Source organism: Hibiscus syriacus, unplaced genomic scaffold (assembly GCF_006381635.1).
Source record: "Hibiscus syriacus cultivar Baekdansim isolate YM2019G1 unplaced genomic scaffold, ASM638163v2 tig00110321_pilon, whole genome shotgun sequence".
Classification (NCBI taxonomy): Eukaryota; Viridiplantae; Streptophyta; class Magnoliopsida; order Malvales; family Malvaceae; genus Hibiscus; species Hibiscus syriacus.
In genome coordinates this window covers 2,189,112-2,204,953 of record NW_024062680.1, presented here as the reverse complement: position 1 = coordinate 2,204,953, position 15,842 = coordinate 2,189,112, and the positions used below count along the sequence as shown (strand labels likewise).

The 15,842-nt window shown below is 34.2% G+C and overlaps 1 protein-coding gene and 1 pseudogene across 1 annotated transcript; both read right to left on the bottom strand.

Annotated features, from left to right (window-relative positions):
- Positions 1-5,031: 5,031 nt before the first annotated feature.
- LOC120117538 lies at positions 5,032-5,662 on the bottom strand (annotated as a pseudogene).
- A 2,195-nt stretch (positions 5,663-7,857) lies between these two features.
- On the bottom strand, positions 7,858-9,542 carry LOC120117753 (auxin-responsive protein IAA16-like). Its single transcript, XM_039137986.1, has 5 exons — positions 9,238-9,542; positions 8,450-8,833; positions 8,305-8,366; positions 8,045-8,121; positions 7,858-8,014 (listed from the first exon to the last, which is right to left on the bottom strand). The coding sequence occupies exons 1-4, from the start codon at positions 9,525-9,527 to the stop codon at positions 8,084-8,086; spliced, it is 774 nt and encodes a 257-aa protein (XP_038993917.1). The 5' UTR covers positions 9,528-9,542; the 3' UTR covers positions 7,858-8,014; positions 8,045-8,083.
- Between the last annotated feature and the right edge of the window lie 6,300 nt (positions 9,543-15,842).

Sequence of the window (15,842 nt, the reverse complement as noted above, 5' to 3'; positions counted from 1 at the left end):
CACTGATTAGTGTACTGACCCAAGTGACTTCAGCTGTAATATCAGCTAAACTTTTGTACTCAACCTCCATGGTAGAACGTGACACAGTTTTTTGTTTCTTGGAGCTCCATGCAACCAGGTGGTTGTCAAGGAACACACCAAAACCTGAAATTGAGTGACGATCAGAAACATTGGCACCCCAGTCAGCATCAACAAACGCAGAAACAACATACCGTGCCTTGGATGGCAGGAATATTAATCCATACTCAAGAGTTCCTGCAAGATACCTCAGGATTCGTTTAACAGTTGAGAAATGACTTATAGTGGGAGCATGCATAAATTGGGTCACCTTCCCAACGCTAAATGCTAGCTCTGGCCTGGTGTGACAAACATATAGTAATGATCCAACAATGGACCGAAACATTGTAGCATTAGCCAATGGCTCACCATCTTCAGCTTGTTTGGGTGCCAGAATCATAGGCGTTGCACATGGTGAAGATTTTTCCATGCCAACTTTCTCCAACAGTTCTAAGATAAATTTCTTTTGGCTAAGCATTAAAGAACCACCACGCCGTTTTACTTTTATTCCCAAAAAATAGCTGAGAGACCCTAGGTCTTTGAGTGAAAAAATAACTCGAAGCATGCTCACAATCTTATTAATCAAGGATGATGATGACCCTGTGATTACTATATCATCCACGTAGACTAGAAGATAGATATGCTCGGTACCTGATATTGAGAAAAATAGTGAGGTGTCAGCTCAAGACACTTGAAAGCCAATTTGTAGAAGCACATCCTTTAGTTTTGTATGCCAGTTGCGAGGAGCCTGCTTCAATCCATAAAGCGCCTTCTGCAGTTGACATACAAGAGGCAAACCATCTGCTGCGGATTGCACAAAACCAGGTGGTTGCTGCATGAAAACTGCTTCTCTTAGATCACCATTAAGAAAAGCGTTGTTGATATCGATGTGTCTTAATTCCCAATCATTGGCTACAGCAACAGACAATATGATGTTCAGTGTTGTAAACTTTACAACAGGACTGAAGGTGTCCAAATAGTCTTGTCCAGGAACCTGCGAGAAACCTTTGGCAATCAGGAGTGCCTTGTATCTATGAACTGAACCATCTGGGTTACGCTTTACCTTAAATAACCACTTACACCCTACTGCAACACGACCTGGAGGGAGTTTAACAAGAGTCCATGTTTCTTTTCTTATAAGAGCATCAAACTCTTCTTGAACAGCAGCAACCCACTTGGGTGACTGTAGTGCTTCATCGACAGTCCAGGTTTGTAAATACCACGCTTGCCCCTTGTGATCATAGGATGTTCGTTCACATGAAATCTATCACCAGCAGGAGGAATTTCTAAATTGAGGTTACTAGCAGGAATATCAGAATTGCCTTCAGTATTCGTATTTGTTCCACTAGTGTTACTGTTGAGAGTAGCTAGGTGAGAGGATTATCCAACAATTTCTTCAACAAGATTGTTCTCAGGCATGGTTCCACCACTCACGTTAGTGAAATCATTCGAAGACTCACCCACTGCCTCTTCCATACTAACATTATCCATGTTGAAGTGCGATGTTTCTCATGGTGTAGAAATGCCTGGAGTATTCGGATGAGCAGACTGCTGCACAGGTACAAGCTGTCTGTGTGGTACAATCTCAAGGGATTGAGAGCAGCGATTCTGAACCACATGTGATATAACCGGGGGTACCTGACCTGCAAAAGGAAACATAGTTTCATTAAAGACTACATGCCTAGAGACATATACCTTTCCATCAGCAGCCAGGCACAGAAAGCCTTTGTGTAGGGGGTTGACACCGAGATAAGTGCATGGTTGAGATCGAAAAGAAAGTTTATGAGCTTGAAAGGGTCTTAAATGAGGGAAGCATTGGCATCCAAACACCTTGAGCTCATCATAGTTTGGCTTCTTCCCAAATAGCTTTTCACTAGGGGAGAGCCCTTGCAAAACTTTAGTAGGTAGTTTATTTATTAACTGAGCAGTAGAAATAATTGCATATAACCAAAACTTCAATGGTAGTGCTGCCTGTGCCAGTAATACAAGAGACATCTCAACCAAATGCCTGTGTTTTCTCTCAACAACTCTGTTCTGCTCGGATGTGTGAGGACAGGAAAATCTGTGAATGATACCATCTTTGGCTAGAAGTGGGGAGAGGCTACGAAACTCACATCCCCAGTCACTCTGTACAGACTTAATAGAGGCACCAAACTGTGTTGATACCATCTTTTGGAATAATAGAAATGCTTTAGTAGCCTAAGATTTATACTTGAGAAGATAGATCCATGTGTGTCTGGTACATGCATCAATAAACGAAGCATAATACCTGAATCCATTCGAGGATATGTGTGGAGGTCCCCACAAGTCAGTGAAAATAAGTTGAAATGGGGTATCATAAATTGTGGTAGAATGCATAAACGGTAATCTGCGACTCTTTCCCATTTGACAAGCAGTACATGTGTTATTAGAATCTAAAGAAAATTTTACATCAAGCTCTTTAGTAATTTGTCTCAGTATTTCAGTAGAGGGATGGACAAGTCTTCGATACCATAACTCCTCTAGCTCACTAGTAAAAGATTTAGTAAATAAGCAAACATCAGCAGCAGTGCATCTATCTTCAGTGTTACTTGCTATAAACTAGTAAAGCCCTCCAGACTCTTCACCAGTTAGAAGCACTCTGTTGGTAACCTCATCACGTACACAACAATTATTTGCATGGAACTCAAAAAAGATATTATTGTCCCTAGCAAGTTTCGAAACGGAAATCAAGTTTTTGGTTATATGGGGAACATGCAACAAATCATGCATCATCAAAATTCTGGATTTAGCAGGTAAGATTGACCTACCAACCGTTTGAATGTCAAGGGAAACACCGTTACCAACTGTAATTTTACCTGGTCCAAGAAAATCAGAGGCATTTGTAAGATTTGCTTTGTCTGGGGTGATGTGATGTGTGGCACCCGAGTCCACCAACCAACGTTCAGAGGATGCAGTAGCCATGTTTGCTTGAGAGCCTGATTTCAACCGTGAGCAACACTCGCAGCCCTGGTTACCACTGGTAGAGACTGAACCAGACGAGGGATAGCTGCTGGAGGAACTGTGTTAATAGTTGGTATTAACACATGCAAAGTCTTCATCAAATCTATGCCAACAACGGTCAACCAAATGACCTAGCTTCCCACAGAGTTGACATTGAACACGTGACCGACCACGCCCTCGACCACCATTCCTCGATCCAGGCAAAGATGATGGTGCACGATTGCCCCTATGATCTTGACGGTTAGAGATGTTACGATCAGTATCTTCTTGAGCATAATTGGCAGACATTGGTAGAATGTCCTGATATTCATCAAAGCCCGCAATCTGGACCTCAGCATCCATCAGCATAGTGTGGATATTATCAATTGATAAATCCTCCTTCATAGTAGAAACAACATCTATGAAGGGCTGGTATTCACGAGGAAGGCCCTTCAAGATGGCCACAACCTGCTCGACTGTTGGAACAGTACTTCCACACGAGGCAAGAGCATCACATACTTCCTTGATGTGTGTGAGATATACTCTCATAGAATCATTACCTTTTCTTATAGACTGCAGTTTGTAATGTAGGTTCATAACAGACATAGTCGAGCGATTTGCAAAGAATTTTAAAACTGTTTCCCAAACAGCAGCAGCTGTTTCTGCTCCAACGAATTGTGGTAGCAAATGTGTACTCATCGTTGATAGAAGCCACGATGCCAGCGCACTGTCCTGCGCAACAAAATCCTCGTACTCTACATTCACTCGCGTCTCACTATTTGGATTAAGTACTGTCATAGGCGTGAAGAGACATCACCAGTTAGTGCTCCAGCCGATGACTCCTAACTGTGAGTAAAACTTGCTGTTTCCAAAGCAAGAAGTTGGTTTCATCAAGAACCACATTAACTCTCTTGTTGGAGAAGCTTCGAGCTGTAGACGAGGTAAGATCCATGAATGAGCTGAACTTCGAGAACCTTTATTCACGAGCAGAAGTAAGAGCATAAAATCCCACGATCAATGGCGATTGATACCATGTTGAGTTACTATGGTAAATGACTATCAAGAATACATGTAAATTGAATGAAGTAAGTTGATTGTATTGATCAGCTCACCTTACATCCTTATATACAACATTACAGATTTGTTATTTCTTTAACAGTCTTGTAACTGACATATAACAAACTCAACAGATTACAAACAACCCTAGCTTCTAGCAAACTTCTAGAATTACTAAACTGCATGAATGAGCAATGCTGATGCTCACACTAATCACTCATAGATTCATACTTCTAACAAAGAAGAATGTCAAAAACTCTGCAACACTCAGCCTGCTTTAGACCTTTATTTTGCAGTAAACCATGAGCTTTCTCTACTTCCATCCCCTCAAAGCCAAGGCTCCATCAGTTGGTTGCAGATCGCCATGTATTCAAAGTAAATGAAAGCCACAAAAGTGAAGCAGATTGGAAAATTTACAACCAAGGTACATATAATGAATAAAACTGAAACTGCAAAAATAACAATCGTTAACATCTTGTATATCTATTTGTCAGGAGATAATCCTCAGCAAGTGAAGACTAAGATAAGGCATTGGGCGAAAGCTGTGGCATGTTCTCTAAAGCAATCATGTTGCTGAGAATAAGAAAAAGAAACAAAAAGGGAAGAAATATAGAGTAAGAAAACGATATCGCTTACTTGCTTTCATTTTGAATGTGGTCTAAGACCAATTTTCTTCATTCCTTTTTGGATTAAAAAAATATAAACAGCAGCAGTATAAGATACCTAAACACATCCTTTATTTTACTTTGGTTAGTTTTAGTAGGTGAACAATATATATCTTTTTAAATAATATTTTATGCCTTATGATTTTTAATGATTGATTTTTTATTATTATCAATATATTTGAGATTCAAATTTTACTAACAACAAAGGTATAAAGTAAGAGTTAAATCAGAATGGCAAGAAAACGTGATGTAAATTTAGTAGCTAGCAAGCAGCCAGTGCTACTAATTTTTTATTCCAGAATTGATTTTATTTTATGTAGTGATATTACTTTTTATTACAAAACATTTGTTACTGAGCCAATGCTGAAACTCATTTAATCACCACAATTAACAAAATCATAGTTGACGGTGAGGAAGCCATTAGCATTGCCAATCCCATTAGTATCAAGTTGATTAAACACATTAACATCCAAATCCAGGCCTCCGTTGCTGCACTGATCCACGATTCTCACCGTCGCCTGAGTTCCGGTCGCCGTGTTGGTCACCTACACAAAAACACAATTAATTTACATAAAAACGATGAGTTGGAATAACATAACTGAAAAAGTGAGATCAAAATACGTAGCATTTGCATACCCTTAAGCATCTGCCACAAGAAGCTTGACCTCGAGGACCAGCAGGACCGCTGTCCATCCATATCGGCGACGCCATTCCAAGGGCCTACCGGCGTCCCATGTGGCGCAGAAAACACTTGCAGTCATGTAGTCCCAGTTTATATTTTGTGGGTTATAATTGTGGTAAGTAGCTCTCACGTTCGATGCACTTTGGGCAGCCGCCGATGCCACCATACAAGCTAACACCACAATGCAAAGCTTCAATTTCTCCATTTCTTTTTGCTTTCCCTGCTATTTTCGTTGCCTCAAAATGTTGAGAATTCCATGAACTGTTCATTTGATTGGCATTGTTGTGTCATGACCGTAAGCTTGAAAATTCTAAGTCAGTAATGATTTTTACTTTTTGTTTATCTTCTTCAGTCAGTCGGCTAATACAAATTCTAGATGACCATGATGTGACTGAAATTTTGTTTGTTTCTTTGATTTGATTTTTCCTATTGTCCGCATTTATCGGATTTCTTCTTGGAAAACATGGTTCCAATATTTGTACGGTGATTCATTGAATAGCATCATTTTTTACAAGATAATGCAAACATGAAATTGAAAAATCAACTTTAACAAACTAATCAACAAGAAAAATAATTCAAGTTCGAACGTGAAAAAGTTATATTATTAAAAGACAATTTCAATTTTTATTATTTAAAAATATTATTTAAAAGAATAATTTATATCTTAAAAATATAAATTAATTAAATTATATTATATCTTTTATTTAGATTAATTCGACTTAAACTTAGCCATACTACTGATAGTAAATTTTGTTGTTTGTTGTGATGCAAATAATTGGGGTAGTTTTTCTGTGTGGTAGTATAATTTAAGGTTAAAAATGACGATTTTAAGACGCAATTGAAAATGTGATAAAAATCATAATATTTTAGAGTGAACACAACCTAAAATTTTACCTTTTAATTAAATTCTCCTTAGACTTCATATCCACTTCTAGTCTTATCTTTGAACGACTTTTCTACCAATACGACGTTTTGGGAAAACAAAATTACTTTTGACTTTAGTTTTGATAACAATTTGAAATTAAATTATGACGTAAGCAAGATACGTTTAACTCACATATATATATATATATGTGTGAATCCAAGAAATAATGATAATTTGAGCTAATCATATTGAGGGGGGAAACCCAGAACCATAGGCTTTTTTACATGTTTCGAAACAACATGGGCTAGTTGATCCAATTCAACAGTTTTTGGTCCTAAAAGTTGTAGCCCAAGAGGCACCTATGACATTAAAGGATATTCTTTTTAATAAAATGAAGGGATGAGAGTTTTTCAAAGATGGAATTTGAGACCTGTGTCATTTGAAGATTTAATAATAAATACTATATCACCTTACTTGTAATTACATGTATTTTAGTCAACTTTTGAGGCAAAGTTTAGAAATTTGGAGTTTAGAATTAGAGAGAAACTTATGTAATATTTGAATTTTATCCTAATAAAGTGCTTTGGCACATTAAATTTTGCGTTCTATCTTAACGAGTTTCATTAGCCAGTACAGTTGAAGAGCAAAGTTAAATCGACGTAGATGGTGCCCCTCTTCAGTGAAAGTGACGGATATATGTTTACTTTGAATTTTATTTAAAAAAAATTAAATTTTTTATTAGTTATCAATTTTATTGATTGTATTTATCTAATGATTCTATTGTGCCCGCCGCATATAAAAATTATATGTCTACCATCAAAAATAAAATTATGGATCCAACACTATCCCCTCCCTCGGATTCTCTAAGATTTAATGTTCATGGGTGCGGTAAATGGGAGCTATGGGAGAGCTGGTATTGGTGGCGTCCCAAGGGATCATCATGGCTCCATTGTTGCATCCTTCTCTAAAGCAAATCCCACATTTCCCTTTGTTTTTTCCCAACCAAATCCTCAATTTCAGTTAACAAAAACCATATGCCGTAGAGAATAAATTAGGCTTAGGCTTGAGCTGCTTCCAAGTCATTAACCACCAAATGCCACCCTATTTTGGTTTGCAAAATAGGGTTCATTGAATTCATTTCAAAGGCATTGACCAAAAAACAATGCCTTCTAATTATAAAAATGTTTTCTATTTTGGTTTCAAAATAATTGTGTTTTTAATTAATTATTTTATATTGTAAAAGAAGCTGATTTTTTTTATTAAAAGTCTATGGTCCACATTTGTCTGAAAATTGCAATAAAAATATACAAGACCAGCAATAAAAAATACTAATGATTGATTCTTAAATGATTCCCAACAAATTGCACATGGCCTTTGCTTCTACCTTATAAGCTTCTTCATGGATCTTGTTTATTTGTCCCCTCGATTATCAAAAAATGTTATAAAATTAATTAAAATAATAAAAAATATAAATATAATAATTTCAGAGAATCTTTCCATACATTACATTAAAAAAATACGTGCAAAATATTACGAAATGGAGTGGGGGAAAAAAGAACACTCAGACAACCAAAAACACATATTTTTAAGATATTGTTAAACGAACAATTGAAAGTAAACATTTGATATTTCTATTACTTCTTGTCCTTTAAATCTCCAAATTACATTTCTCATAACATTTTCTTTTCTTAATTTTTTTCTTCTTGCTCGATCTCGATTAAGCCGGTTTGGCGTACGGATTAACTCTGATCTTTATAGAAGTTAGATTTTGATTGAGATTGTTGTTGTCGAACCACTTCAGCATCTGTTCTTGCACTTCTCTACTGCTTTTGGTGCTGCATTGGTACCATGAAAAATTAAAACAATGGTTAATTATCACATAAATAAACTGTAATCAGGTTGAGTTGAATCTAAATAAAAAGAGTTTTAAAACTTAAAACTCAGATTTTTGAATTTTGATTTATTTTTGTCAAATTTTAATTAGAATTTTTTTTTATTTTAAAAAAAATCAAACTAACCAAGTCCAATTGCGTAGGATCCTTTCCTAATTCTCAAACGTTTGCAGGAATGAACGAACATCCTAAATTTTTTTAAAAAATAATTAATTAATAATCAAGTAAATATTAATAAAAAGTTAAACAAAAAATGAAAAAATTAACTTACTCCCATGGGACATCTCCAACAAGCATCCAATCTCCATCTTTGTCTTCATAAGTAGGAACATACTCGGAACCATTCAAAAGGTCTATTAATTTGATTTCATTCACGAAATATTTCATTCCTTGTGATCTATAGTTACCAATAGTGAAGGAGCTGAACATTTTGCTCAAGGCATCAGAGAGTTCTTGGTAACTTTTGTAAAGTTTCAAGTCCACCTTGCGTAGATAAGGTGCACCATCCATGCTGACCTTAACAAATGCCGCGGCAATGGTGGCTGTATTGTTTCTGGCCTTCTTGCTGTCACCCTCCTCCTCGGAAATGGCTTTTTGGACGGCCATGATGTTCTTCCGGAAGGACCTGACTGGTGGCCATCCTACCACTTGTGCCCTGAAAAAGAAATTCAAATATTCCCTTAAGTTATCACAAGGAAATAACATAAAATTATTGAAAGTGCGAGACTTTCTTAGCCACTTCCCTGTTGAAACCTTTTGAATTATTGTTTGGTTGGTGGGAAAAGCACTAAAGATTCCGCATGTTTTGTTTTTTCCCCTCTTTTTCCCGACAAAAAACCGAAGCCGTCAAATATCAAAATTAAACCTTTTTTTCCTTCCATTTTACAATGCCAAGATCCAATGAAGACTCATCCTCTTCAAGTTCAATAATATTCTTTAAAAGGAACTATAATAAACAATAAATTGATTTCACTGAAAATATAAACTCATGCAATGAACCTTCTTTCTGTATTATTAAAAAAATATTCAGAAAAATGAAAAAAAATAATTGTAGGTTACTTTGCATGGGGTTTTGCAGGGTCAGTAGAACGAGGTGCAATAGAGCTCTTCTCCTTCATCTTCTCAGGCTCTTCCGATTCGGATTCGGATTCGGATTCGGCTTCGGCTTCGGCTTCCTTTTTTGATAGATTAAGCTTCAGATTAACTGTCTCCGAAACCCCTCGTTTGCTGTTATTTTTTGTTGTTTCACCATCGTTTCCCTTGCCTCCGGGCAACCCTAAACGTAACTCGGTGTCTTCGAAATTAATCGTGTGATACTTGTGCTGTTCCGTGCCCATAATGCTGGTCATTATGATATTTTTTTACACGAAAAACCCTTCCACTATCAACTTTAATCCTTTTCTTTCTCTCGGAATATCTCTCTTGTAGTTTTTTTTTCTCCGTTTGTAGTGTATTTGCTAGATGAATTGCAAATGAATTGGGAGGAAGAATATGTGAAAATGTTGGGAAAGAAGGCCGGTAATGGAATTGTGGGAAGATAATATATGGTTTTTAGAATGCTGCGTTATAACTTTCAAAGGCTATGATGATGCCACGTGGAAGTTAATGTCATGAATGATGTTATATATTTTTTTTGAGCTCCCATGAATGATATTAGGATAACAGGATGAGACATTAGATCATCTAATTTAAAATTTAAATTTTAATATAATAAATTAAGTAAATTGGATTAGAAGAGTCTATTCATATTATATTTACACAATATTTAATCATGTTTAATCGATAATAGATCGAACATCAGTAATTAAATATGAAAAAAATAATGTTTAGTGGATAATACATCAAATATCAGTAATTAAATATAAAAATCATTATAATGAAGTGAGTGAATATAGATTTGATCATTGGCAGGCTCCTATCGAAAATATGGTTAAATTTAATTTTGATTCCGCATATAACGGGCAGTCCATGGAGGCAGCTTTAGGGATGCTGTGTCGGGATAATGCTGGTCTGATATTTGCAGCTTGTACCGTTCCCCATTGGTATGTGGAAGATGCTTTTGTGGCCGAGGCTCTATCGTGATTACAGGCGGTCACTTTTGCTAGGGAACTTGGATTTGCACGAGTAGTTGTTGAAGGTGATTCTCTTACTGTTATTAAGAAACTACTGTCTGACAATGGTTAGGTCACTGATTGCTCCAATTATTCGTGATATATATTAAAGAGGTCTCTTAGGGGTTTGAATGTAAACATTCTGTTTCGCCAGTCGTGAGGTTAATAACGCTGCCCATGTTTTCGCTCGTGAAGGCCGGACGCACAGGTTGCCGCGATACTGGATTGAAGAAGCCCCTCCAGGTGCGACGTTGGCTGCAGAGGTGGATAGGGAGAAGTTGAATCTCCCTTAACTTACTGTAAAGTCATCATGGTTTTGTTTGGGTTCTCCTTAAGGCATTGTTTTCTCGGATAGATTTATATTTGCAGTAGAGTGCGCTCCGAGTCCTCTTTAGTTTTTTTGATAGCTGGTTTAGTTTTCTCCTTCAGATGACTTATTTTACTTCCCTGCTAGAATTTCTCTATGGACTGTTGTTCTTTCTTTCAATTTTAATACAACCAGCTAATTCAAAAATAAAAATTGATCATATATGTACATAAATATCATATAAACAAATTTACATTTTCACCTAATATTATGAAACCTTTAGATTAACGATTCAGATTGGATCTTAAACAAACGACTATTATTTACTTCTTTTTTTTCTATTTGAACGACATACAAAGTTGGTGCTGTTTGCCTTTACTAATTTGTTTCTTACTCCACCAAATAATGATGGCAGATGCACTAAAAAATAATGGAATTTGGTTTGATACTTTTAATTTCATTTCCTTTAATAAATCCTGCTTAATTGCTTTTACAGCATGATTGATAATGAATAAACTAATTAATTATTCATTCTTTTGGGAAAAAATAACATGAATTTTTTTTTATAAATTTGATTAGGGTGATGAAGATAGATTTCTTTTTCTTCTTTAGGGTTTGTGTCGCTCTCTATAGACTTCTCTATAGATTTCTTAATTTTTTTTAAAAAAAAATTAGTCAACGATGACATCGATTTTGATGTTAATTAATGTTCATTGATTCTCTTTTCTTTCTTTGCTTCTTTTTTTAGTTTTCTAATAAGAAAAATTCTTCTTTTGTGACTCACTTTTTCTCTGTATTTGTGACACGTTTTTCGTCTTTTTTCCCAATCGTTTGATCGTTCTTTTTATTTTATGTTTTCTCATGGTTGGCTTTAATAACGCAAAGACTGATCAAGATAACACTTGTTTGTAATTATGCTGATCTTCGTTGCTTTGGACCATTGAATTGAATTTGGATACGTGATTATGCGTTTCGTGGATAGTTTCTCACGATGCTTGGCTTTGATGTGCAGTTCTCAGTGGTCTTTCAATAGTTTAATCTCCTTTTATTGTTTGTTTGCGGACATATTTAAATTTATTTGTATCTATTTTCGTTCGAGTCTTTTGATTGAGTTTTTAACATTTTTCATATTTGGTCATTGTATGATCTAAAGTGATTAGTTTCTTGTGTCAATTTTATAGGAAAATTTTTAAATTATTTATTTAGTTTACGATGATAATTATAAACTCATGTTATGATTTTGGAAATTTTCACTTTTTAATAAAACTAATAATTTATATTTAAAAAAGAATTAGGATGGTATACAAAATGACTGCAAATATTTTTATAAATGATTATATAGATATATCTTATATTTTCATGTTATTATATAGTCTTTAAATAAAATGAATATAAAATAGATTTAGATTCATATAAGATGATTTCGTTCATCTACATAATAAGTGTGAAAAAAGTAATTATTCTATCAAGTTCTTGATTGATTTTACTCGCAGAGATTATTCAAGTATTAATTAATAGAGTAATTTCAAAACCATTAAACTTTTAACAACTCGAGTGAAAATGATTATATACTCTTAAATATTGATACCCAATTAGAACATAAGATTAACTTAAATTAGTCATTTTAGGCATGATTAATTATTTACATTGAATTTCTTAAATTAATTATGATGAATTTTTTTCTAATAAAAAGTAATAAATGAATTGTATTGAATAGCACGAAAATACGTTTTAAATATCAAATGGGATCATTTAAGCCCAAAAATAGACATATATATATATTATATTAAGGCTACGAGCTTGGAAGGAATAAACAAATGACAAGTGGACAATTGGGGAGCCCACAAAAAGGCAAACACCGCTTTGGCAAAAAGTCAGCAAAAAAGCAAGTGGGCGTTTGATTGGGCCAGAGAGTATTCCGTTGGGTCCCACTCTCTCCAAACTCGGTCTTCTTGCTCTTTAGATTTTAGACACCCTTCCATTTCTTCACCTTAATTAGCATCTTCTCCACTCCCGCCCCAGCCCCATGTGCCATAGCCATACTACACGGTAGACAAACAATCAAATATATATAAAAAATGCAATACGGTATACAAAAACTATAAATAAATAAAGGTACATGAATTATTGATATGTCAAAGTTCATGATTTTTTTAAATATTTTTAGGGGTGATTAAGACACGTAAAATAATGTATATGTATCGTTATTATGATATTATATAAAACCTAAAGTCTGAGTCTTTATTAGTCGTACCAAGACCTAATTGACATCACTCGCGCCAATTTTTAACAGAAGAATAAAAAATGAATTAAATAAATACATAGTGACTGTTTATGTATTACATTGATATTTGTATAAAATTGATGAAGGTATGGGCGAAACATGTGCAAGGCATGGGCAACAAGAAGCAAATATCCGAATTTAATCAATGCAAAAAGGTGACACAACACTGAAAGCAAGGGATGACAAGGACAAACCTTCAGCTCCGAAACAAAACGAAATAAAAGAGAGTCCTTCGCCAGTCGTTCAACACTGAGAAATGTGCCCTCCTCTGGGCTTTCTGACCCAAACAAGCCCACTGTCACTATCCCATACGACCCACACGTGTGCATTCTTATCTATCTATAACGTGAATCTCCCACTCTGTAATTTCCTATCAATAAAATTTAATATTTGATTTTTCCATAAATTCTAAATCTAATCTTAATTCTACTTAAAAAGAAGGGAAGAGAGACTCTAGAGGAAGGAAGGAAGGAGAATGCTCCTAGTGGGTCTAAAACTCATGACTTAAGGGAATATAAATGAATAGAGATGAGTAACTTGGTCAACCGATCAAATTTACTTCCTCAATATTCTATTTTTAAATGAGGAAATTTCTTTTTTTAATAATGGAATGAGAAAAAAATACTTATATAATGTGCAATACAAATTATTGTTTGAATTAAAGTCTTTGTCACAATATTTGATGAAAATCATCAAGACTACACGATGGCTTCTGAAAGTTGTCGTTAGGACAACACAAAAACTTATGCCTAAGATTTTGTTCCCTTTTATTGCCTATATGAGGAAGTCGCCCAACAATCCGGACATCTTCATGAAATTGTATAGTAGTCGAAGTGATTTCCCACTAGCATTATAGTTTCGACCTATTTGAGATAAATAAAATTTCAAGAACATTAATTAAACAAATCTTTTTCTCAAATGTATTATATGGACACTTTTACCATTAAATTTTCCAAGATTTTAAATTTATAAATGTAATATAGTTATTCTCATTATGTTTAAATTAATTCAATTAAATTTGTTATATTGCTTTTATCCCGGGTGAATAGAGATGATTGGTAGGATGGTTTTTTATATAGAAATTTTAAATTCTCATATAATTTAAATATTTTTTTATTTTTTATTAATAATTTATTTTCATCTTCTAAAATATTATCTTAATCAACTTAAATCTATTGTACATTTCACATAGATTCTTATCTTTGAAATGGTTACCAAACTCACACTTCCATCTTAAGGTCAACAATTCAATTAGAGATTTTAAAACAAAACCAAAATGTTTTGAAATTTAGAGAACAAAAAGCTTTCAACTCAAATCTTAATCAACTTGAATGGTTTAACTCATTCATATCTCAGAATATTATATTTGGATTGAATTGTCATTAAAGATTAACATTACATATATAATATTTTTAGTTTAAATACTAATTCAATAAGATTTTTATTTTTTATTTAAATATTTTAAAAAGTATTGTTCTGATAATATAAAATACTTTAATTGCTTTTAATTTTCGATCCAACTTCGTGTCTGTCAACAACAATAATCAATATAAGATTCACGAGTGACTTGTCGCCCTCCTACCCTGACATGGTTTTAATTGTGAAAATGATTTGGAATTTTAGGTGCGTATTCATATAGAATAATAAAAATTTCTTTATTAATTAAATGTTTTGAATTATGGCTGGGATTTTTATTATAAAAACAATACGATAAAGTAGAATCCAGGGGCCACCATGAACAGAAATGTGAAATGTTGAGGAAGATGCTTCAATCTTAATTTATGATGAATTTGATAAAATATAAAGTATAACTTATTAAGTACTGTTTACTCGTTGGGAAACAAAAGAAATTAAACAAGAAAGATACAATGATGCGGCTAAAGAGAATATTAATAATAATAAAAGCTTTTCTTTATGGGTAAAGTACTCATATGATCCTCTAATTATAGGGTGTTACTTTATTGAATCTCCCGACTATTAAAAATTTATAAGATGATCACTCTAATATTCATATGTTCGAAACTCATTCTTTTCCATAAAAAAGATTAGTGGTCCTTTGAGTTGGACGTTAACATGTTGATTGTGATATGATAAAATATGATCTCATAGCCGTTTGTATTGTATTTCATGTATCGATTCTCCGTTTACATTATGCCATTGAGCCAATGCTTGAAACATTATGTCGTCAAGTCAGTGCTAAAAAACAACGACGATGTCAGAAGATATCATTAAAATATGATTTTATCATATCTAAGTCGACTAAAAGTTTTTTATAGCTCAACTCGAATTTAAATTTTTTTCGAATCGAATCGAGTTTATAAAATTATGAGTTAAGTCAAATTAATTTAAAATTTTAAACATTAAATTGAATAAAAGTAATAGTTTTTCAAATTGAATCGTATTTTTTTCACTCCTAATTAAAAAAGTGACTGAAGAAATGGTAACGAGAATTAGTGAGTGGTGGTTTTCAAGGGACCCAAATTGGTGTTAGAGGAAGAAAGCTGGCAAAGAGTGGGGGATGGGATGGAGGAGACCCCGTTTCCCAGCCAGAAAGTAGGAGGAGAAAATAAAGGGGGTTCGTAAACATGTCACCAACAATTAATTTGTTCTTCTTCCCATTCAATGAAAAGCTCCAAGTTGTTGAGCAAAGATTACTTGTTAATGTCGACCGTCGTCACTATTCAAACAGCGACACGCTCGTGTGCCCCTGCATGCATCAAAGCAACGCTTTTATTACCATGCATTCATCAAGAGTTTCATATTGAAGACGACAATCAACCATTGCAACTTTTTGTATTGGTTGTCGCTGCCCTTTCACGTCCTTAATTACCATAGGAAACGAAACAAATATCAAATCCTATAATTCATCATATTACTGAACTACTTAAATTCGTATTTTTTAATTAATTAATTAATTAATTAATTGTACCTATATTGAAAATTTATTTATGTTAGTCACGTA

Coding starts and splice junctions, on each gene's coding strand:
- LOC120117753 (XM_039137986.1), bottom strand. CDS start 9,527: ATGACCAGCATTATGGGCACGGAACAGCACAAGTATCACACGATTAAT. Junction 8,834..9,237: donor CCTGCAAAACCCCATGCAAA/GTAACCTACAAT, acceptor TTTCTTTTTCAG/GGCACAAGTGGTAGGATGGC. Junction 8,367..8,449: donor GTTGGAGATGTCCCATGGGA/GTAAGTTAATTT, acceptor AAAAAAATTTAG/GATGTTCGTTCATTCCTGCA.